At 34.1% G+C, this 22,500-nt stretch overlaps 2 protein-coding genes across 8 annotated transcripts in view; one reads left to right on the top strand and one right to left on the bottom strand.

The window, feature by feature from the left end:
• The window catches only part of LOC119596604 (retinoic acid receptor beta-like), a 56,627-nt gene extending 53,625 nt beyond the window's left edge, over positions 1 to 3,002 (top strand). For both annotated transcript variants that reach the window (XM_037945934.1, XM_037945935.1), the window contains exon 5: positions 440 to 3,002. In XM_037945934.1, the coding sequence (XP_037801862.1) occupies positions 440 to 2,381 (1,942 nt within the window). In that variant the 3' untranslated portion in view covers positions 2,382 to 3,002. The remainder of the gene's footprint in view (positions 1 to 439) is intronic.
• Positions 3,003 to 13,095: 10,093 nt separating this feature from the next.
• Positions 13,096 to 22,500, bottom strand: part of LOC119596603 (delta(14)-sterol reductase TM7SF2-like) — a 14,217-nt gene continuing 4,812 nt past the window's right edge. For 2 of the 6 annotated variants that reach the window (XM_037945927.1, XM_037945928.1), the window contains 10 exons: positions 17,413 to 17,576; positions 16,325 to 16,642; positions 15,853 to 16,089; positions 15,527 to 15,698; positions 14,778 to 15,073; positions 14,430 to 14,519; positions 14,089 to 14,240; positions 13,721 to 13,848; positions 13,462 to 13,584; positions 13,096 to 13,293 (listed from right to left, as the gene is read on the bottom strand). In XM_037945927.1, coding sequence (XP_037801855.1) covers positions 13,133 to 13,293; positions 13,462 to 13,584; positions 13,721 to 13,848; positions 14,089 to 14,240; positions 14,430 to 14,519; positions 14,778 to 15,073; positions 15,527 to 15,698; positions 15,853 to 16,089; positions 16,325 to 16,642; positions 17,413 to 17,571 — 1,836 coding nt within the window. In that variant the 5' untranslated portion in view covers positions 17,572 to 17,576 and the 3' untranslated portion in view covers positions 13,096 to 13,132. Of the gene's footprint in view, positions 13,294 to 13,461; positions 13,585 to 13,720; positions 13,849 to 14,088; positions 14,241 to 14,429; positions 14,520 to 14,777; positions 15,074 to 15,526; positions 15,699 to 15,852; positions 16,090 to 16,324; positions 16,643 to 17,412; positions 17,577 to 18,504; positions 18,525 to 20,099; positions 20,119 to 21,627; positions 21,767 to 22,494 lie in introns of those variants that run through there. The other 4 variants (XM_037945931.1, XM_037945929.1, XM_037945933.1 and 1 more) reach the window with 4 other exon arrangements.

Genomic DNA, 22,500 nt, shown 5'->3' with positions numbered 1-22,500 from the left:
AATCAGATTTATGTGAAAAATGAAAGTGTGTACAGTATAATCAAATAGCTAAAAATAATTCCATGTTAGATTTATCCTCATTTCACCCTCTTTCCAGCTCAGAGATGCTTATGTTTCTGTTATATTATTTTTTCTTACAAATTGTTTTTCAGTAATGATATTTGCTTTATCAGATTCCCATTTTTAATGGTTATTATCATATAAATGGAATGCACACACCTTGCACTGTATCATAGGTTGGCCATCCCAGCAGTAAACATAAGTTTGGCATAAGTGTGTAAATAAATCAAAAGATAATAAGTTTGCTATATATATATATATATATATATATATATATATATATATATATATATATATATATATATATATATATATATATATATATATATATACAAGTACACATCAAGGCAATATATGTATTTTTGACATTGCTTTCCAGATTTCACAAATGCCTCAACATAGGTATGGAGAAGGGTTGGGTGATGTCAGAGGACGAGCGACGCAAGATGATGCAACAGCGTCAGGAAAAGAAGCTAAAAGCTGATCAGAAGAAGCATCATGAGACAAAGGACATTGACAAATATAGCCTAAGTGAGGAGGATAATACAGAGATACAGATAATTGTTTCTCTCTATAGAAAAGCATACCAAGATGTTCCTTATGATACCAGTTGCCAGAATGATGGTGCAGCAGGTGTCATGTCTCCTTGGATGACATTCTGCAAGAGAATAGGATATTTCTTTTCACTCTTTAGGGAATTCACTGAGCTCCCCAGTGGTGATCAAGCAACACTTATGAAAACTGCCATTACATCAGCTTGTATCATCATGGGCTCTGTTGTATATGATTCAAGTACGGGCAAATGGCCAGGGAAACCTATAACGAGATCAGGTTTCGTACCCAATGTATCTTCACAGAATGTAAAGCAACTAGTGCCTTCAGATTTGATGTCACGTGTAGAGCAATTCTTCAGAAAGTTTCAGCAGATATGCCCAGATGAAACGATGGCCATGATACTTATATTAGTGACTCTTTACTCTTCTGAACTAATAGGTTTGGAGGCAAAAGAGACCATTCAAGCTCTTCAGGACAGATATACACGTATCTTGCACCATTATGTTGCATGGAAATATAAGGAAAAGTCACACATGATGTTCCCCAAGGTCTTAGTATCTCTTGCTGACATTCGTGAGTTATCAGAACGCACATGTCAGATGCGGATCCAGCAGGGATTTTCTTCCAGCAACCAAAATATCACATCACTACTTCCAAAATCCAATCCTCAAGGTTCTTCCTCTGCAACACCTATGGATACATGCCAATCAGAAGAAGCAGCCTTAGACAGTACAGACAGTGGGATGGTAAATGTAAAGGAAGAATTTGATATAGATTGTAATTCTGCTCTTAACACTCCAGCTGCCCACAAGCGTGCAAGGTTAGAGGCAACTGGTAGTGCTCGTGATCATACCTACCAAAAGATATTGCAAAAGGTCATGGATCAGATGCACAGCTCTTTGCATTTGCGAGCCCCACAGTTGCTTCCCATTGTCATTCATATTGTAAAAAAGATCAAAGCTGAAGGTGGAGGTGTTGACGATTCATCTCATACCACCAAAACTCACCATGTCAAACAGCCAAGAGGTGGTACAAAACGGAGACAGGTTGAAGTCAAACAGGAACAAATAGAAGAGGATTGTAATGCACAGTTCTCTCAAGATTTACCTAACTCAGACCTGAATGACCCAATGTCTCCAGACATTCATCATCAAACTCCACACTTCAATCTTAGTCAACAGCTTCAGCAAGATCTTCATCCTCCACAGACTGAGGTTTTGCACCAGCAGCAGTTCATACCCCCATCAGCAGACATTAATTTAGGATACCCAGCCTCCCCAATGGATTCAACAGATTCATTTGACATGCTGCCCACGTCACCTCTTCATTGCCAAAATTCAATCATGTCACCAAACCTAATGCTTTCTGCAAACCATTCAGCTGATGTCAGGCTGTCACCTCAAGTTCCACTCATGGCACCTGTTGCCCCTTATACTCCTCCTTCAGTAGTGACTTCATCACCCATGCCAGTCCAGCAGTCAGAAGTCTTTCCTGTTGCAGACATGCCATTGCCTTCTCCAATGGCCGCTCCTTCACCGTACTCTGATACTTCTAGTTCATCTCCACCTGAAAGCTCCCAGTCGCCACTGTCTGAACTCTTCACGGAAGAGCTGTCAGATGTAGAAATAGATGTACTAACCCAGTTGATGGACTATGTTTGTAATTCAAATCTGGAAAATGTAAGTTCAATCAAGGAAATCATACCAGAACATCTTTTAACTGAACTTCAAACAAAGTTGTGCACATATTCCTTAAAACAAGAATAAACAGGAAGACCACATTTTAAGAAGAAGAGAAAAAAGTGATAATATTTTAAGTATAATGCATTGTGAAACAAAAACTTTTAAGGACTCCATTCAGAACAATCTTTTGACACATCTCTTATGAGGATAACTTGTACATTATTTGCATTTGGAATAGAATATCCATTTGTATTAAGAGAGGTTTACTCTATTGAAAAACAAGAAACTGTGAAAATAGACAGTGAACAAAGATGAAAAAATGGGTGATGTTCTAAACAATGCATGTTGAAATTGTCTACAAAGCCACATATGTATATAAATGTATATATCACATGCATACAAGCTCTGATGTCTGTGGATTTGCTTAATACTTGCTAATAACTTGAACAAATCAATGTTGGAAAGCCAAAAACTATACCAGTCCCATACACAGATTTTTATGGCAAGTGAATATTTATGAATATTTTGTGATAATAATTATAAGAAATGGAACTCTTCCCTTTTTTTTTTTTCTTCTTTTTTTTCCAAAGATGTTGCCAGTGGGTAATATGATTTTGTGGCTATAGAACTTTGCACCCTTGATGTATTATCAGTTAAGATGAAAAGCAAACATTCATTCCTAAGAATAATGAATGGTAAAAAAAACAAAAAACAGTGAATTCTAGAACACTTAACATATTGTGTTTGATAATGTACAACACCAGTTTACTAAAAAAAAGAAAAGAAAAAGTAATGAATACAAACTTTGAGAAGAACTTTTAACAACGAATGGAGTGAGAATCCATTAGTGTCATTATGTGCACGTATTCCTATCCTGTATTGCTGTTCAATTATTGTATGTTCAGTTCTATGTTGCATTCAGTGTTGGTGGTACAGTGTAGATGGAGCAGGAAGCAAGATGTCAGTACAGTTCTTGCAGAAGGAACATAGAGTAATCATATACGTTCAGTTTAATCATTTAGATGCTAATTATTGCTTAAGACAATATCATGTTATCTGAAGGAAGTATGAAATATTATGAGTAAATATATGATGAAAGGGTCAATTAGAGGAAAGTAAATGTTTTGTACTTTATGATGTGATCAGTTGTTGTTGGAAGTTATGAGTATAATGTCATTGTTATTTTTATTGGCATCATCAGTACGGAATTTATCTTAATTAAACTGATAATATATGAGTAATATATGTTCTTCTGTCCACTTGATATGAAAGTTATATAAGAGTATTTAGTGAATTAATGTGATGTTGATGTGTCTGTTCAAACTGTTGCAAATGATGTATCAAAATATTCTTTGTCTAATGTAAATACTGACATTGATTTTTTTTTTTTTTTTTTTTTTTTTTATCTACATGTGTTGGTACATATAATTGAATATTTTTATTTCTACACATGCACATGTGCACATGCTCTCTCTCTCTCTCTCTGTCTTTCACACACATTCACACGCACACGCTTCCACACACACTCGTACACACACACTCGTACACACACACTCGCACACACACACTCGCACACACACACTCACACACACACTCATACACACACTCGTACACACTCGCACACACATACACTTGCACACACACACACTTGTGTGCACACATTTGTGCACACACACTCGCACACACCAATAGATACATACTGATGTAAAATATTTATTTATAGTGCTACCTACCTTTACAGAAATAGATACTGCTTTTGTGAAACATACTAATTAATTTTCTTTTTTTTTCTATTTTTTTTGTACATGAACAGAAATAGATTAATATTATAATTAGGAGACACTTGATTATTCACTTCGGGATGGACTATTAAAGATATCTAGTCGTAAAATTCAACCTTTGCTTATTTATTACTTTGAAAAAAGGGTCTTGAACCTGCATTATTCAGTCGAAAAGCAACAGGTGGCCAAGATTGGAAAAGATTGTAAAGTGCGCATAAGAAATGGCTTCTCAAATGATGTGAAAAAAAGGCGAAATGCATATTAAATCACAGGTGGTGTTGTCTTACTAAGTTAAAAAGCATTTTAAATTCCTCAGTGCATGTAGACAGAGATAGATTTAGTTCATTGTGCTAGTGTCAGATATTGTAAAATTATTTCTTATCTAATGATGCAAAACAAAAAAAAGTTTTAAAAATATTACCTCTTCTTGGTCATTCCAAATACAATCATTTACCTTTTATTTTTATTATTATTATTATCAGTTACTTTTATTTATGTAAATTAGATAGGCCTTGTGTTAGAAGCCTAAATACTAGGCCCACTACCTCTTACGTAAGATCTATTACCTCAGAATGTTTTTTTTTCTTTCTTTGTTTTTCTGATTTTAAACGAATTATGTGAGCTTCTAGGTATTTAGTTATAGCACGTTAATCTGTGTAGAATTTCTCTTCATCTTTCTTCCTGTCTCTTTTCTGTGTGTTCACTAGACATTTTGCAAATTATTATTTTTTTTTTTCTTCTCTTCCTGCTCTCTCTCTCTCTCTCTCTCTCTCTCTCTCTCTCTCTCTCTCTCTCTCTCTCTCTCTCTCTCTCTCTCTCTCTCTCTCTCGAAAACTTCATGAACAGTTTCAATTAGGATGTGAAATATATTGCCATTTGGTTGTTCAGCTTCATAATCATAACAGGAAGGTGTGTACATATAGTACAGAAGCATGTTCTGAAAATGCATATTACTTATTTATTTAATTGGCAAGAAGTAGCAGGTTGTAGAATTTGCAGAAACAAATATATTTTTTTTCTTTATATGAGCTGTCTGTAAATAACTGAGCATTTGGTTTGATGACACATGTAAATTTCTTCACCCCAAAATTTTACATTTTGGACTTCAGTTATACATTAAGTAAATGGGGCAGAATATATGTCTTAGCTAAAGAGTTAATTAGTGTTGAAGTTGAGTATTACAGTATTCTTATTTTCAAAGTGACTGCAGGAAATTTCCAAAGTAACCAAAAATTAAAAGTTAAATAAAGTTTTCAGCCCCGTATTGTGCTCTTAAGAAATGAGTTTAGAAATTCACAGTTGACCGTCAAATATGACATTTTCTTTATATTCTATTTACATTGTCAATTAAGAAGTACCGGTAACCATTCTTTATTTACAGTTATTGGTAATAAAGCTTCTATGATGTGTTGAATCTTGAAAAATTCAAAGTTTCTAAAGTTAACTTCGTCTTGATGCCTTCCCTTACATAATATTAGCAAAGCTGAGTCCTACACATAGTTATTAAAGTGGAAAATGTTTCCTAATTGGCCTTAACCTAAGAGGAAGTTCAAATTGTAATTACTCAGGAACTGACAGATATTCTCAGCTTCCATAGAAAGCTTTTTCATAGATATGATAAGGAGAGTAATTGCATTACCAGATCATGTAGTCTAATATAGTCATATTTTACATAATCATAAATTATTTATAGCAAAGAAACTAGTGACAGTTTGATTTAATGATGTGCTGGTTCCTTTGAATCATTTTGTTGATTAGATCAGCACTAAAATATAAGCATGACAATTTTTCGTTTAAAATCAAATACTCACACATGGAGTAGTAATAATCTGTTTCCACAATTTCCAAGTGAACAGTGATGGATCATTAACTTTCACTAGTTTTAACTTTCAGATAACAGCTTGACCTGGGTAGTGTTTACCTTTGGTATGCAGGGTATGATTACCTGAGTATGAATTAAGACAGGGCCTTGATGACTTGATTTGGTGATTGTAGAATGGTAAGATGTGGGTGCATATCAGTCATATTTCATCACATTAACAGCTAAGAACTTAATTGTTAGGGTAAGAATATGTAATAGTATACAGGTTACACTGATGCATAGTGGATGTCTTCATTAAATAGGTTTTCCGTAATTATGTACATTAGCAGACGATTGATTTTCTGACATGGTGTTAAATTTACCTTTTGGTATGAATTGGACCTTTCCCATAGAGCAGAGATTTAAGTTCAAGATTGAAGAACCCAAATGTTTTGACTGTCTTGTTTCAGAAGTAAATGGTTTCACACCTGGCAGACTTGAAAATTTCTCAATCTGAAAAGAGCTGGAATGTAGTAAACCCACATCATAGGATGACACAGTTGGTAGCTAATAAGTGAATTTATTTTGTTAGTGGTGAGCACAGACTCCCCATGGGAGCAGCAAAGTACAAAGTCATACTGTCCCCGGCCAGCTACACAGAGTATATCCAGGTTTGTAAGAGAATATGTATGTAGGATTGGATGCCACTCTTGAAATGTTAATGTCGGAGGTTACACCTTTTGGTTATAAATTAGGTTTGTAAGTGAAGAAATTCTCAGGTCCCTGATTTGATGCTCACAGAGACCTGTCCTATGTATATACAGTGTAAGATTTTTTTTTTTTTTTTTTTTTTTTTTTTTTTTTTTTTTTTTTTTTTTTTTTCCCGTTTGGTTTGGTATATGCTTGCATGCATGATTACATGCACTTGTGTATACATGTATAGGTGTGCCTCTGCATGGGTGGATCAGTGTGTTGGTCTGTGTGTATGAACACATAACATTAGGAAGTAGATGTCTGTATATAAAGCTATGTTAATAGATGATTTATTAAATCACTAAAGGCCAAACATATGAATACGTTGCTCAATTGTGTGTGTTGGGATGTTTATATGTATTTTTGAGTATGTCTTTGTATTTGCAGGCATGTGCCTATGTGTGTGTGTGTGTGTGTGTGTGTGTGTGTGTGTGTGTGTGTGTGTGTGTGTGTGTGTGTGTGTGTGTGTGTGTGTGTGTGTGTGTGTGTGTGCTTGTATACATACATATGTACACACACGGTATCACTAGCATTATTGTATAAGTGTTGTGTAATAGCCCTTCTGTTTTTGCTCAGCTTTTTGAGGTGTTCCAGTAAATTTTATGTTGAGATAAATACAAATTCCCTGTAATATGTATGAAATATTAAAACAATTATTTTTTCAGATCTAAGTTAACTTTTCAAAAGAAAAAAATAATGTCAATAATTGACATAAGTGATATATTTGATACTTATATGTAGGAGCCATGGATCAGTTTGCTACAGTTTAATTAGTGTGAAACTTTTATTTTGAAATTGGGCGGTAGAAAAGAAAAAAATTACGTTGCTTCATCCTGAGATGCAGATATTCCGTGACAGATCGGAAAGCTTAACCATCTGCTACTAATTTAATCATCAACAGTGCCTCTTGTCTGCAGTCACCACATCTTTGAGTCTTTTGAAACAATTACTGTACATTACAAAACAAATGAACCTTTGGCAGTGATCTACAGGCTTCTCACCTCATTTTATACCCTCCAAGAATTATATATTTCCAGCAGTTGAACCTGCTTGCATTTTGGTGTACAATGTTTGGTGCTTAAAAACGTTTTAAGGTAGTAATTACCAGAATGACGGGTACACCTTATCCCCCAAGTTTGGGAGTGAGAAGATTCTGTTGGTAATTGTTTCCAGTGGATTTGAGGGAACATGCCAGTCTTTATTTCATTTGTGCACTAGTGAGCAAATTTGAAAACTAGGGACAAAGTGTGTATATATTAGAGTGGAGGCTTTAAGAGTTTATAAATATATATATACATATATATCAATATAATATATTGAGGAAATGTGCTGTGCTGCACTGGTGTTACTGTAATCAGTAATAAAATATTGAAAGAACTTTGTTTCTTATTTCTCCATATATTCATTAACTTTTGCATTGATGTGATTCATAATGAAGGTTCACATAAAATGAGGAACTTAAAGAAATGGTAATCCTATTATTATTGAATCTTACTAACAAAGCCATATCACATTTATAGCATTTCTAATTGGCCTGGAAAGTGACAAAATATAACTGTTGGAAATAGTGAATCAACAACATTAACTGAAGTATACAGTATAGAATATGAAATTCTAGTTTAGGTTTAGATGAAACCATTTACTAGTTTAGATTTTAACACTGAATATTCTTGTTGTGGATTCCTGAAAAAAAAATTCAAACTTATTTTGAGTATTTTTGTAATTACGAATTGAAATTAAATGTTTACAGCAGCTGGTAATATTATTTTCATTTCATTATTGAGGAATTATTTTCATTTCATTATCAAGGAGTTCAGATTTTTATAATCCCAGATGTGATTTAGGCTTGGTGACCTTTATTTCATCTGTTATTTCTCTTTCCTTGTAATAATGTAAGAGCAGCACATAATATTTTATGTACCAGAATGAAAAGAATCCAAACAAATTCAAGATTAAAATAAGTTGATGAGGAGAAAACAGACCCATAGGTCTAAAGTGAACCCAGATAGGTAGCTAACAAATGTATTAATGTGTTCAAAGATGCAATAAAACCAAACCACAAAAAGAAAGGACCAAGAAATTGTTACTTTTCATTTCATGCAAGATTTCTTTCTCCTCTTCCTTCTTACTCACTTTCCTTTCCCACTAATGTATCTTTTTGATTCATTCAGTGTTTGTCTGGCTTATGGGTACAGTTAAAAACTTCAAAGTTAAAAGTTAAAATTCATGATTATTGAAAAAAAAAATCTTACAGGTACTGTAAAGAACATAATTTTTGAAATATGAATACTTAATATCTTGCCATAATCAAAGATGAGCTTTATAAAACAGTTTTATCTAAAGTGGATAATATATAAATATTACTGGCTAAACAGGCTGAGAGATACTAATACAGATATCTAATTCACTGTTTTACATTGTTAGCAAGGAAGTGAAACATCAAAAGGACACTTGTGACCTTATCAGCCTTATTGCTTTTAATGTCTTGCTTCATTAGCTACAATTAAGAGGTATGGGTTTCTTACATATTTACCACTATATAACATTTTATATTTTCTCTGTCACTGCCCTTCCTCTCTCTTTCTCTCTCTCTCTCTCCCTCCCTCCCTTCCTCCCCCACACATTTATACATGTATACTTTTATACTGTTTATTTCTTGTTTAAAGAGTCAAGGCAGTCATTCCACCACTACAAGTGAGAAAAATGCCCCAATTCTCCATAAGCCACATTAAAAAATCCCCACCATATTTTTCTATTTTTTTCTCTTGGTGACAACAATAACAATGCACCTTGTTTTTATAGTATCTGCATATTATTTCCTTTTAAATGAAACATAGGAATATCCTTTCTTGCTTGTAAATTAGTGATAATGAGTTTTGAACAATAACTTACATAAATCCCAATGCTATAATCTACTGGCAAAGTTTCTCTTTTTGTAATAAGTAGAATGCTTAAACAAAACAAGAAACAAAATACTTTTAATCTACTGTCTCTGATTTCATTTTATGTCGTGTTTATCAACCCTCCCAATCCCTTGTTTGTTGTTGTCATGGGAGGGCTGAGGAGTCACGAGACTGAGGCCTATTTCTTCTCCCCCTTTCCTTTCCCTTCTCTTCTCCATCCCCTTTTTCTGTCCACTTATCCTAATTGTTAACTCATTTTTACCCTTTTTGCCACAATACTTCATCATAGTGATATACTTGGGGGCTTTGCCATATCACCGTATTTTGAATACACCACTAATGACCCTAGATGTTGATGTGGCAGAAAATTGTCAATAAATAAATAAAATGTGTAGATGAACTTGAATGCAATATGGCATATCATGCACATCATAGACTTTCCAAGAATATTGATAATTGTATCACATAGTACATATAAGCATATAAGCAATTTCCTTGTAAAATAATATATACACCTACATTTCTCTAGAGAAGTGGTTCCCTAATATTTTATCCTTGCAATCCTTCTTAATCCTCCAGCATCTCTGCAACCTACCAACATAATTTTCAAGCTAAAACTAAAAAAAAAAAGCAAACAAGCAAGCAATCTGTACAAACCATTTACCTAATTGTAATACAATATTCCCTGAAGACTTGGCTTCATTTTAAGATTTTAATGTACACTGACAGACATCTGGTCACTTAGCCTACAATATTTTCTCCAAAGATGACCTCCTACTAACCTTATGGTTGGGAAACACTGCTATACAGCTTATTTTTATGTCAATAAATGTTCATTACATAAGCAGCAAATCTTATGGCTATTCTCAAGATAGTTATATATGTGTAACATAACATGGTTGCACTGAAATCTATTATCTGCTAGTATTCATACCATGCTCCTGTTATCTATTAATATAACCAACATCCTTGCATACTTACACAAGCTGATACCAAATGTCTGTTACTGTATTTACACAAACCGGAATTGAGATTGGAACAGATTTTCAGTACTGTCCTTAAAAGTATCAGCTTTACTTAATGTACAAGAAAAATTGAGAAGAATTTTGAAGTTATGATTAAGTTCAAGAAATTTTTATTCATAGGTTGCAACAGTAAATAATGCTGTTCATAAGATTCTTAAAATACTCACACTACAAATTCATTACATCAGGTACAGGGAAATAATTAATATACATAGTACTTATTTACAAAATTTATTTCAAAAACTTACACTGCAATACTTGTATACTGTACAAGTAACTTAATTCCTATACACAAGCCTAAACACTAAGATCATACGTATATACACAAAAATGACAAAGACACGCATGACTTCCTTTTACAAAATTATTCATGTGTATATCTCAAATTAAAAAGCTACATTAGAAGAAAAACGGCATCCTTCTTATGGTCTAAAAAGCCACTTAGTTTGTCTTTGGAGACGTCTCATTATAAGACATTGATGGCAAGATTAAAAAAAAAAGAAAAAAAAAAAAAAAAAAAAAAAAAAAAGGGTATAGTGAGATTTCATGTCAAGCCAAAATTGACATGTGTCCCAGGCTTACCTCTATCTTTGAGATCACTTGGAAACCTTATTGACACATCATGAGACAGACTATCAAACTGCAGCTAAATACTAGAATAGTACCAGAATACTACATTTACAATCTATCATATATAACTGCAATAGGCCATATCTTTCTATTCATTTTTCTGTGTTTATTTCATTTGAAAGGGAAAAAAAAAAAAAAAATTATATATCTCTTAAAAATACACTATGTACAGTTTGTACTTAGGCTAACAGCATTGCAGAATCTCTATACTGATTTAGAATGAGTCTTAAAAAAGATAATGATAATGAAATAACTATCCGATCAAGAATATCAAATATTTACACTTGCCTTTTCAGTTTTGAAAAATGACACAAAATGTAATAAATACTGTAACTTAAGATACTACTTTTAATTGCTATTTAAGCTTCTTGTGCATGTAAATGAAGCTATAACAAAAATCTATGCAAAAATAATAAAAATAATTATAATGAAATAATATATATGGAAAAAAAATAATAATAAAAAAAATAAATAATAATAATAATAATAATAATAATAAAAAAATAAAATCCATTTCTTATCTTTTCTAGACCAGCACTTTTAAAAGCCCTCTTAAATGGAGACAAAATCCCTCATTCTTTATACAATCTCATTTTAATCCACCAACACTAAAAATACATTTTACTCTCTTCTTCAAATATATATCTAGTAAAGACAGAGTAAAACTAACAATTGCACATTACTGTGTATCACTGAATAAATAATTTTTTAAATTTATATTAATTCTTTGATGATCACCACTAAATAAAGGAGTTTTTTCTCAGTTTGTATCAGCTTCTCATAAAGATTTGTACCTACTACTCAAAGCATGGATGGTATAGTTTCCAAGTTCTGATTGTCAGATCATTAGTCCAGTGCAGTGACATGTAACATAAAAGTTTTACTGCAAATTGTCCCTTCTTATGACCAGTATGACCAACTCTTATAAATTCTTTTCTTTCATGCTGCAGCATCAAAATCTCAAATCTAATAAAATCATCTTTCCTATCAATGACTCTCTATAAAAAACAGCATTTATTGCTTTCTTTCAATCTTACATCCTACCAACTGAACATCTACAGACTTATGAAAATAAATAAAAAATATAATAATAAACACTTGCCAATGATCTAAAAATAAATATGATATACATACATATATATCTATATATAATATATATACATATATATCTATATATATACATATACATATATATATATATATATATATATATATATATATATATATATATATATATATATATATATATATATATATATATCCATATACAGCAGTGGTGCCTTTTCTACCACTAATGAAGATGTTAACATAGTTTCTGAGTCACTAGGCAAGAAATCTATAAAAAGAGTAATGCTAAAAGATTACCCTTTTGTGTAGTCATGGTTTACACCCTGTACATCAACAAGGTAAGAAAAATGAGCAAGAAAATAAAGAATTAGTGCATATATTGGATTATACACGCATCTTCATCTGTAAGGATATTCATCAATATATAGTCTTACAAGATATCACGTATATCGCTCAAAAACTATCTCAAAAATACCAATATCATTGATATACCTGAAAGATTCATCTAAACCTTTCTGCCACTGTTATATTCATAGTAAGTAACCTTACTATTAATAACACAACATATAAAGGTTGTTACACAGATAGAGGTTTCATAGATTACTTTGTACCAAAAATAGAGTCTTTTAAACTTCCATCAAAACTTGGCAATCATTGATATGCAAATCAACTGGGAAATGTAATGTGAAATAATAAATAAAATTAAAAACCTTAAAATTATCCAATTCATTATCATAGAACTGTGACCTCTTTAAGAGACAATTCTAATTTCAATCTCTAACCATTTTTCTTTTGAGTCAACTTATTTGCTTAGACCAAATACAGTCCCTAGTTTTCATAAAATATAAAAAGGTTTTATGGGCCAAAGATCTATCTAAAATACCCTGGGAATAAGGCGGTATTTTACACGATCAGTGTAGTTGTTCCATGCCAGTCCATATTTCTTCCTACAAGCTTCTTCCACTTCATAAGTTCTTGCAACTAGGAACAGAACATCAAGTCCAAGCAAGACCCATGGTAAAGCAAAGTTGAATCCTGTACAGAAGAACCAAATGATTACTTATAAGCAAATGAAATATATTAAGTTATTCCATGTTTTTTCCTTCCATCCTTTGCTTTTACACATGAACTGAATAGCAGTAAAAAAGCTATCCATTTTGCCATTACAACAAAGAAAATTCAAGATTAAGGATGAATACTCACCACACAAAAGAGTCCAGGAGGTCATTACCAAGATCTCCCCAATGTAATTTGGATGCCTCATGACACCCCACCAGCCAGAGACTAACAATCTTGTTCCAGCAGATGTTGGCAGGCTTTCCAAATCTGAAATTTCAATGTAATTTTGAGGGCTAGGTACCACCAACCCCACTATAAACATCACATATTTTCCTCTTATCTCATTATGCAAACACCTATAATAGGTGGGAAAATTATCATCCAATATAACAGCTATACTGACGAGCTAAGGCCGGATCAGAGGGATTGGTCCGGAAAGCGTGCTTCTGCGAGTTGGATCCACGACAAATCGTATAACCGAAGAGATTGAGAGCAACAACCAGAGAGAGAATATACCATTCAAGTTCAGTTCTGTCAAAGAGAAGGTTATTTGTAACTTCCTAACAAGAGGTCTGTAACACATAATCTGTATCAAAAAAGAAAAAAATTAAAAAAGCAGCATACACTTTCTGTCTAAAGCTACCACTTTTTCATATATTCATAAGACTTCAGAAAAAAAAAAAAAAAAAAAAAAAAAAAAAAAAAAAAAAAATTAACAAATAATAATAATAATAATCATCATCATAATAATAATAATAATAATAATCTCACCTGTGGTTAAGTACAAGTCTTGTCAAGATTGTCAGGAAAAATGGAGTTTGTAAGGAGCCAACACTAAAGAATAGACCAAATCCATTTTTCGTGTATTCGTAAGTGGTCAGGATAGATTCTTCGAACCATACAAAGTCAACAGCATAGAAGATCTGAAATAGGAGCAAAGGCAATTTGCATGTTAAAAATCCCTGGTATATGTCTTACTGAATGAATGTACTGATGTACACAGGAAAATATTACTTTGAAACTACCTTTCCAAAATTGAATACATCAGTTAATTTATATATTAACTAAATAGATAAATAAAAAGGAAAAAAAAAATTAGCAGCAAGACTTACCTGCAAAGTGCAAGCAACCAGGAGTGTTGGACTATACTGGCCAAGGTGAATCTGCAGATCCTTTACCACTACTATCACATTCATCATTAGCTGGAAAGATAACCATTCATAAGTATTTATACAGTTACAGTTGCAAGCTAGAATGGGCAAACAACTGTCTAAGCAAAAAAAAAAAATAAATAAATAAATAAATAAATAAATAAAAATAAAAAATAACAATAATAATAATAATCAGCAGCAGCAAACTGAGAAACATACAATAATTATCTCAAATATCTATAAACATTTTATCCTTAATCAAATACCACCTGCACTTACAAACACAAATTGAAATGCATTATAACTTACCCACATAGTTGCCATAATCCTAAGAACAAAGAATTTCAAGTCGAGTGATCGAATGGCAGGACAGGTCTCGCGTCCGTTGAACAAATCAGCTAGGAATATGCCCGTGTTACCAACCGGGTTCTTGGCATCATCAGGAATGTATCTTGCTCGGATGTATAGAGCTACAGCGAGGAGGACTGCTAGAGCAATGGTGGTGGCCATTATTTGACGGAAGAGCGTGTAGACGATCAATACATCATAGTCCAGGTACATTAACAGGGGTATCAGCGACAGAGTCACAACTAAGGAAATGTAGCCTGAAAAACAATAATTTAAAGAAATAAGAAATAAATATGTGAAAAAAAATTATTATTATCATTTTCATACATTAAGTTGAAGTTTGAAAATATATTACAATGAACACCATTGCCCCCCCCCCCAAAAAAAAAAAAAATGAAATAAATAAATAAGTAATTTAAAAAATGAAATTAAATTATAAAAAAAATAATAATAATTAAAAAATTAAATTCAAAAGTTGCATAGAACAGTAGAAAAAATAGAGGAAGAGAGAGAGAGAGAGAGAGGGGGAGGGGGAGAGAGAGAGAGAGAGAGAGAGAGAGAGAGAGAGAGAGAGAGAGAGAGAAAGAGAGGAGAGAGAGAGAGAGAGAGAGAGAGAGAGAGAGAGAGAGGAGAGAGAGAGAGAGAGAGAGAGAGAGAGAGAGAGAGAGAGAGAGAGACAGAGAGAAAGAGAGACTAGCGTTGAGACTTACCATTGCAGCGGATTTGTGCCCCATTTGGGAGGCTCACCTTCCGTCCAATGGGGATCAGGCAGAGCAGAAGTTGCATTAAGGAAAATGCAGCCACAATGCCAACTGCCCTCAAATCATAATAAACCTCAAGTTTACGAGGCATATTTGGGAATTCAAGGATTGTGCACTTTCTCTGTAAAATAATAACCTCATAAAGCTACTGGATGCAGAATACAATGTTATTCATGTTTTAGTTAAATATTTCAACTTAAATGTTGAGTTACCTAAAATTCAATAGTCTATTATATAGTTACTAACACAAGGCATCTCTATAATTCTAAACTAACCTTGGTACACAACTCATTACAGAAGAAGGGCAGGCCCACAATCAGCAAAGAGGCAATCAGTGCCTTCACAGTGGCTAGAGAAGGAATAATGGCACATGCAGCTGACTTCAAGCAGCCTCCAACACAGGATGTCAGTCCACATAGTCGGCTACCAAGAGTTTGGGTAGCAACTTTATTTTCTGTTACTGTCTTGACTTCTGGCTTGATGTTATTGACTTGTCCATCAACCTCATCATGCTTTGTGAGAAAAACAGTCAATTAGATTTTTTAATACATATGTGAATATAGATTTTTAGTTACAATCAGATGCAGAAACTACTAATATTTTCAAAAGGAGAAACAGTAGTCACCACATAGGTTTCAATTAGAAATAATCTGACCTCAGAGAAATGAAAACATTTTCATCTTTATTTTGAAACAAACAAATATACAATCCTATTCAATTCTTTTCTTCATCAACATAACCTCTTACCTTTTCGGCCATCAAAGCAATCCGTGCAGACTGTCTTGTGGGAGTTGAGGTTCGTGGAGCAAACTTGTCGGCCATAGCAAGACGGACAACAGGCTTTGGGGAAGGCGTTCTTGGCTTGATGACTACTGGGACTGGCTCAGGCTCTACAATTTTCACAGGCTTTGTTTCTATGACGGATTCTCTAGTTTGCGTGGGTCGCCCGGGACTCTTTCGGCCTGGACTCTTTCTCCCTGGGCTCTTTCGTCTTCCGGTAGATCTGCCGCGGCTGCTAGATCTTCCACGGCTTTTGGAGCGACTTCTTTGGAATTGTTCAACAGACTGGAATTAAGTGAAATCACTGTAGCTCAAGTTACAACAGATAATGAAATGTGAAAGTGACATGTAAAATTATATATACAGCTTATTACATCTTGGGGAAACACTTGGGAAATGTAAATAATACCAACAATGTGCAACTAGCAAAATTTTGAGGTAATCACAATAAAGAATATATCAAACAATAAAATTAGGTATCAGAAATGGTCTGGGGTGGCAGACACTGCATGTGCACTATTGGTTTATGTTTTCATGCTTATTAGCACTTAACCAGAGGCTAACACACTCTAACCATGTATATTCTGGAAATACAGCTTGTAGATCTCCCTAGTGATCTAAAATGTCAGAATAGAAGTGCTACTTTGCCTTTGCCAAAACCATGATAATTACTTTTTTTTTTTTTTTTTACTACTGCATCTACTACTAGAAACAAGGCCAAAATCTCGTCCCAAAGTCTGCTAAGCTATAATTGTGTAGGCAAGTCCCATGATGTTTTGTCCTCTACTTCACAATCCAATAAAGAAAAAAAATCTCCATCATGTATATTCTTGCAATTCATTATCAAATATGGAAGTAATCCAAGCTCTTGCAGAATATCCATGGGGCTGGCTTATTGACCTTTCCAGAGAACAAAAGCTACAATACCAATTCATATGGTCCTACTACCAAATTTACAAATGTTGTCTCTATCAAATACTCCACTTGTTACTTTCTCTGTACTTATTGTCGCTTCCAAAAACATACAACTAAAAAAGCAGAACTCAATCACTTACCTTAACATCCCTGTATTTTAGAACATATTCAGACTTGGCATCATCTTTGAACATCACTTGGTATTCAATATCATTGAAGTCAACGACACTTGCTTCAAACCACAAGTTTGAGCCAGGCCAGCGTGCCATCACATTCTCATTAACTTTGAATTTTGCCATTTTTCCTGCAAGAAAAGAAAACTGGAATAAGTATAACAAAAAACAGCTGTAAATGTAACTGGGTTCATATCATCATTACTAATCAGGAAACCTTCCAAAAACACTAATTAAACTAATGCTTAATGAAAGCTGCAATCAAGGATATTGATTCCTCACCTCCTCACCCAATTTTTGATATCATCCTATAACCTTCATACTGAATCCATAATTCCATAATCATACATTTCTGCCTAATTCTTGGGTATGTTGATACAGGTTTAAATATTTAGTTAATATGCTGTAAAACTTATTTTCATTCTGTACATAATTTTTCAGATCATTACTAACTAACTCAATGAATACAGTACTGTTTTATATTGAGAATAAATTTCATCAAGATTTTCAATCTTTTTAAAACCTTCACAGTGAAGCATAATATCAATATATATCAATATATATCAATATATATATATCAATATATATCAATATATATATATATATATATACATATATATATACATATATATATATACATATATATATATACACACACACACACACACCAATGACTTGGCTGTGACAAAATGAAAAGAATTAAAATATCATTTACTTAAGACTGATATACTGTATCACATAACTTTCATTCTGTCAGTATATATAAGATATGATTATCAGACATGAAGGTGTCAGTTTTCATTAGAAGCCATTTCTCTCCAAAGTCCTTGTAATTGACAATAAATCCTAATTACTTAGGGAAATAATGATAAATAATATATATAGATTTAATATTTTTGTAAGCTGATATGACAAAAACAAGAAACGTCAATGCCCAGCCATACAGTAGCATGACACCTGCCGGCAGCATGCCCGTCTGGGGAATGAACCCCTAAACACGGAAAAACTTGTGATCACTGCCAACTGGTATTTTCAAGGACTACGTCAATTAAAACAAACCTCCCACCAAGATTTTGTCCCCTGATCATCGTCGAACTGGCCGACTTGGTTTCACCGGACATTAGGCTTACGAACCCTCATCTAGGCCTATAATCAAGTAATAAAAGTAATCATTAGAGCCAGAAGTGTATTATTATGTATCCTCGCAGTAACGGTTTCATGTCGGCTGGCGTATTTTCATCGAAACAGACCGTCTCGGAGACCGCGAAATTAAAATACATGCAAATACTGTGATTCATGTTTGTGATCTGTCATTTCGTCACTCGGTGCTACCTTGACATATGTTTCATGTATTGTTATGAGGTATAAACAGTCATACAAATAAAGCCGATTAGCATGTATTGAAGAAACTGACTGACTCTTGTAATGCAAACTCCAGGATACATAGTAAATATACGCGTATTTGGTACGGTAATCTCAAATACGTAACCCTGAACTTGCCTAGACTACTGGAAAATTCTAATATAAAAAATCGTTAAATGTGGAAAAAAAATCGACTACATATAGGAACGCAAATATGTGTATAATGTTACATTACTTATAGTTTCAGGAAACTATTTATTTGTTATTCTTGAGAATTTGGTATACGATATGAAGGCACTGGGATATCTGATGGTGATTTTATTTATCATTATCAAAACCCTTTCCAACTGATCACACAAATCAGTAAAAAATTGCGATGTATTTGCAAGATATCACTGAAATTAACTTTTACACAAGAGACAGGTAATCGAACCTCCCATAACTATAATTATGAAGATGGATGTGTACTTATTTGAGTAAATATTTACCCGCTTAGACTTCGTAACATGAGCCACTCGTACACATTACATGCAAACAGTAACTTTCGGTTATATTTGGACGGTCTGTCTGATGTTGTCTTGTTTATATATAGAGGTAATATTATTATAACAGCAAAATGTTCATAATCGCAGTGTTACCAAGATTTGTAATAGCTGCGTGACAATACAATTAATTGTAATAATAATAATAATAATAATAATAATAATAATAATAATAATAATAATAATAGTAATAATAATAGTAATAATAATAATAATAATAATAATAATAATAATGATGATGATAATAATAACAATAACAATAACATAAACAATGACAATAGTAAAGACATCAGTGATAATAAAAAATAATAATAACAATAATAATAATAATAACAATAACAACAATAATAAGAACATGATAATAACATTTGTGATAATACCAATAAGAAGAAATGATGCTAACAATAATAAGATATTATGCTATTTATATGACGATACGATGCCAATAAGAAGAAATGATGCTAATAAACAAAAAGGGTGATAATAACTGGAAGAAACTATAATAATAACTAACATCAAAACAACAATAATGACAAAAACAATAGCGTGTACATAAGCGACGAACCCCCACAGTTGGAAGTCTGTCACCCTTTTCTTGGCACTCATGAGAAAGAAGTCTATTTGTGGTCGTGAATTTCTTGATTTCCTACTAGGTGACGCTTTGCCACATTATTTACCAATCACTCCTCTTCAACAACTTTAATAGTAGTGCATAAAATGCCGAGTGGAAACCCCACTTGCGATGCCTACAAACTTTTAGCTGGGCTGCGGTTTTTGTACGATAGCGATGGCATAGTGAAGCGTCCCGGTGTTGTAACGAGAGAAGGTGTGACATGGCGGCCGCGCAGACAATGTCAGAGCGAAAAGCACCGCTCCCTGAGTCGGGCTCCGAGAGGGGCACGAGCGGTAGGAGCAAAAGGGTATTAGGAGGGCCTCGCATTCTTCGATGTCATCTCCCTCTTTCCCCCTCAGGTCTGCGTGAGAGCTTATGGGACTATATTTACACGGGTCTTCCCTCCAAAACAACCGTCGCGTGTGACCTGGAGTACACATCGTGTTTATTTGTTTGCGAGTACAACTGCCGTGAGACTTGTAGCATTTTTACCTAAATACCCAAGAGAGATGTGCCAGGAACTGTTATGCATAAATACACGTTTTAAAGTCTCGCCCTGGGGCTATCGGGACGCGGAGAAGGTCAGAGCCCCTTCTGCCGTTTGAACTCTTAAACAACCTGAAAGTCTAGTTAATTATGTCATTATTAATATCATGCGGTGGATATATTAGCATACGTGCATAAGCACCGCATTTATACAGTTATTCTTATTTACATCTGTGTGCTGTAAAGTACAAAATATGTTGACTAATCGAGCAGGCATCACTAGCAGCAACACTCAGGGTCGTACGAGATCTAAACTATGCGTGGATAATGTATCATGTGTTCTCACTGTGTAACGGTCTCTTTTTAAAATGAATGGAAAGCTTTCTACCGAATTATTTATCGCTTAGTAGTAACCGCTTTTATCTGTAAGCTCTATGAGAGAGCTCAGTAAAATTATTTTTATAGCGCGTCTGTTTGTTCTTTCCACATGAACACGCAATAAACGCACACGGGGAAACAATGCCACTTGTTGCAATATTATTGTTTTTTGTTTTTATTTGAAGTTTCTCCACTGGGGGCCTAACTGAACTGCCGTCTTCGCTGTATATTCAACTGTACAAGAATTCGTTACGTTATTATTTACTTCTACTTTTTATCAGGTGAAAGGAAACATACTAAAATAATGTGAAAATAAAAGCTGTGTAAACATTGCAGGCTCACGAACACGTGTTGTGGGCTTAGTTCTAAATGGCTATGACATTACTTCTCGAGTTGCCAGCATTGTGAATCTCGGCGTTTACTAAATTCAAATTCGCTGACTGTTTCTGCGATGACGGCGGTAGTAAAATATATACATATATATATTTTGTAAAATAATAAAATCAATAAAGACTGCACTGTTTTCCAAATAACAACCTTAACATTTTCTGACAGTGGTGTAATATTTTCAAAAGCGACGCAAATGCATGCCACTCCTCGGAATTGTTTCAACGCCTTCAAAACGAGAGAAAAAAAAGCTACGAAGGCAGTTATTCATAACGTGGCGGTCATAATGAGTACTGTAAAATAATGACAGGATGTGGGACAAACGGCTTTCTCTGCTAACCATCGAGCCGCGAGGTCCTTTCCCTCTTTCTCTTTCTCGCACGTGCATTCACTCGAGTATCGCATAACACTTACCGGAAGCCTCACATCCTCATCTACCTTTCGTCAACTCGTTTCTCTTGACCGGTGTTAAAGTGACCCCAGGACTTTGGTTAATGGACAAGAATAGCGGAGATTCGTGATGCAGACGATACCAATTAGAACGGGCAGCCAAGGGAAATGCCTGCTCTACTCGTGAAAGCCCGCTTTCATAATAGTTTGATAGTGACGCTTGCCAGACTCCACCTTGAACGTCCGGTAAATGTTTTAGCACTCGCAATGCTCGACGTTCTTTTAGTGCTTTCTTAGTCGTTTTATTTTTCCTGGAATTTGGACGTGCAAAATACTGTATTTCTGCGTGTTATGATTTTATGAACTTCTCATACACGAAAATACTTCACAGCATTCTAACTTTCTTACTGGAATGCCTCATTCATAAACCATGGGCATATTTTTTCACCTACTACCAAGGCTTGCTTATGCAAACAAGGTCAGCATGTCCAGGTGCGTGGATAAACAGGTCCGTATGGAAGCCACGGGCCTGTTAACATTCCAGGTATAGAGTCTGGGGTTGAGTACTAATAACCCTGCCCTTCCAGCTTAGGACTAAGCCACCCATGCAAAAAAAAACTACTTTTCAGAGATCTAACAATTTCTGTCCAGTCCCACGAAAATACCGCTTTTTTGTTTGTCGAAAAGCGAATATATGTCGTCATAAAATGAAAGACATCACTCTTATCAACCCTGGTTTAGGTGATGTAAATCAGTCAGCGTCTTCTTAGGCACAGTAGCAGCTTTACAATTTGCAACAATCAAATTCAGCACCTCCAGCAACAGCAGCTGATTAGCAGCGAAAGGACCAGAATATATCAAAGGGAAGCGGCATTCGTCTCTGAAACACACCTCATC

This window comes from Penaeus monodon, chromosome 38, assembly GCF_015228065.2.
Source record: "Penaeus monodon isolate SGIC_2016 chromosome 38, NSTDA_Pmon_1, whole genome shotgun sequence".
NCBI classification, from domain to species: domain Eukaryota; kingdom Metazoa; phylum Arthropoda; class Malacostraca; order Decapoda; family Penaeidae; genus Penaeus; species Penaeus monodon.
Note: the sequence above shows the minus strand (reverse complement) of the source record. Positions and strands in the feature narration are given on the sequence as shown.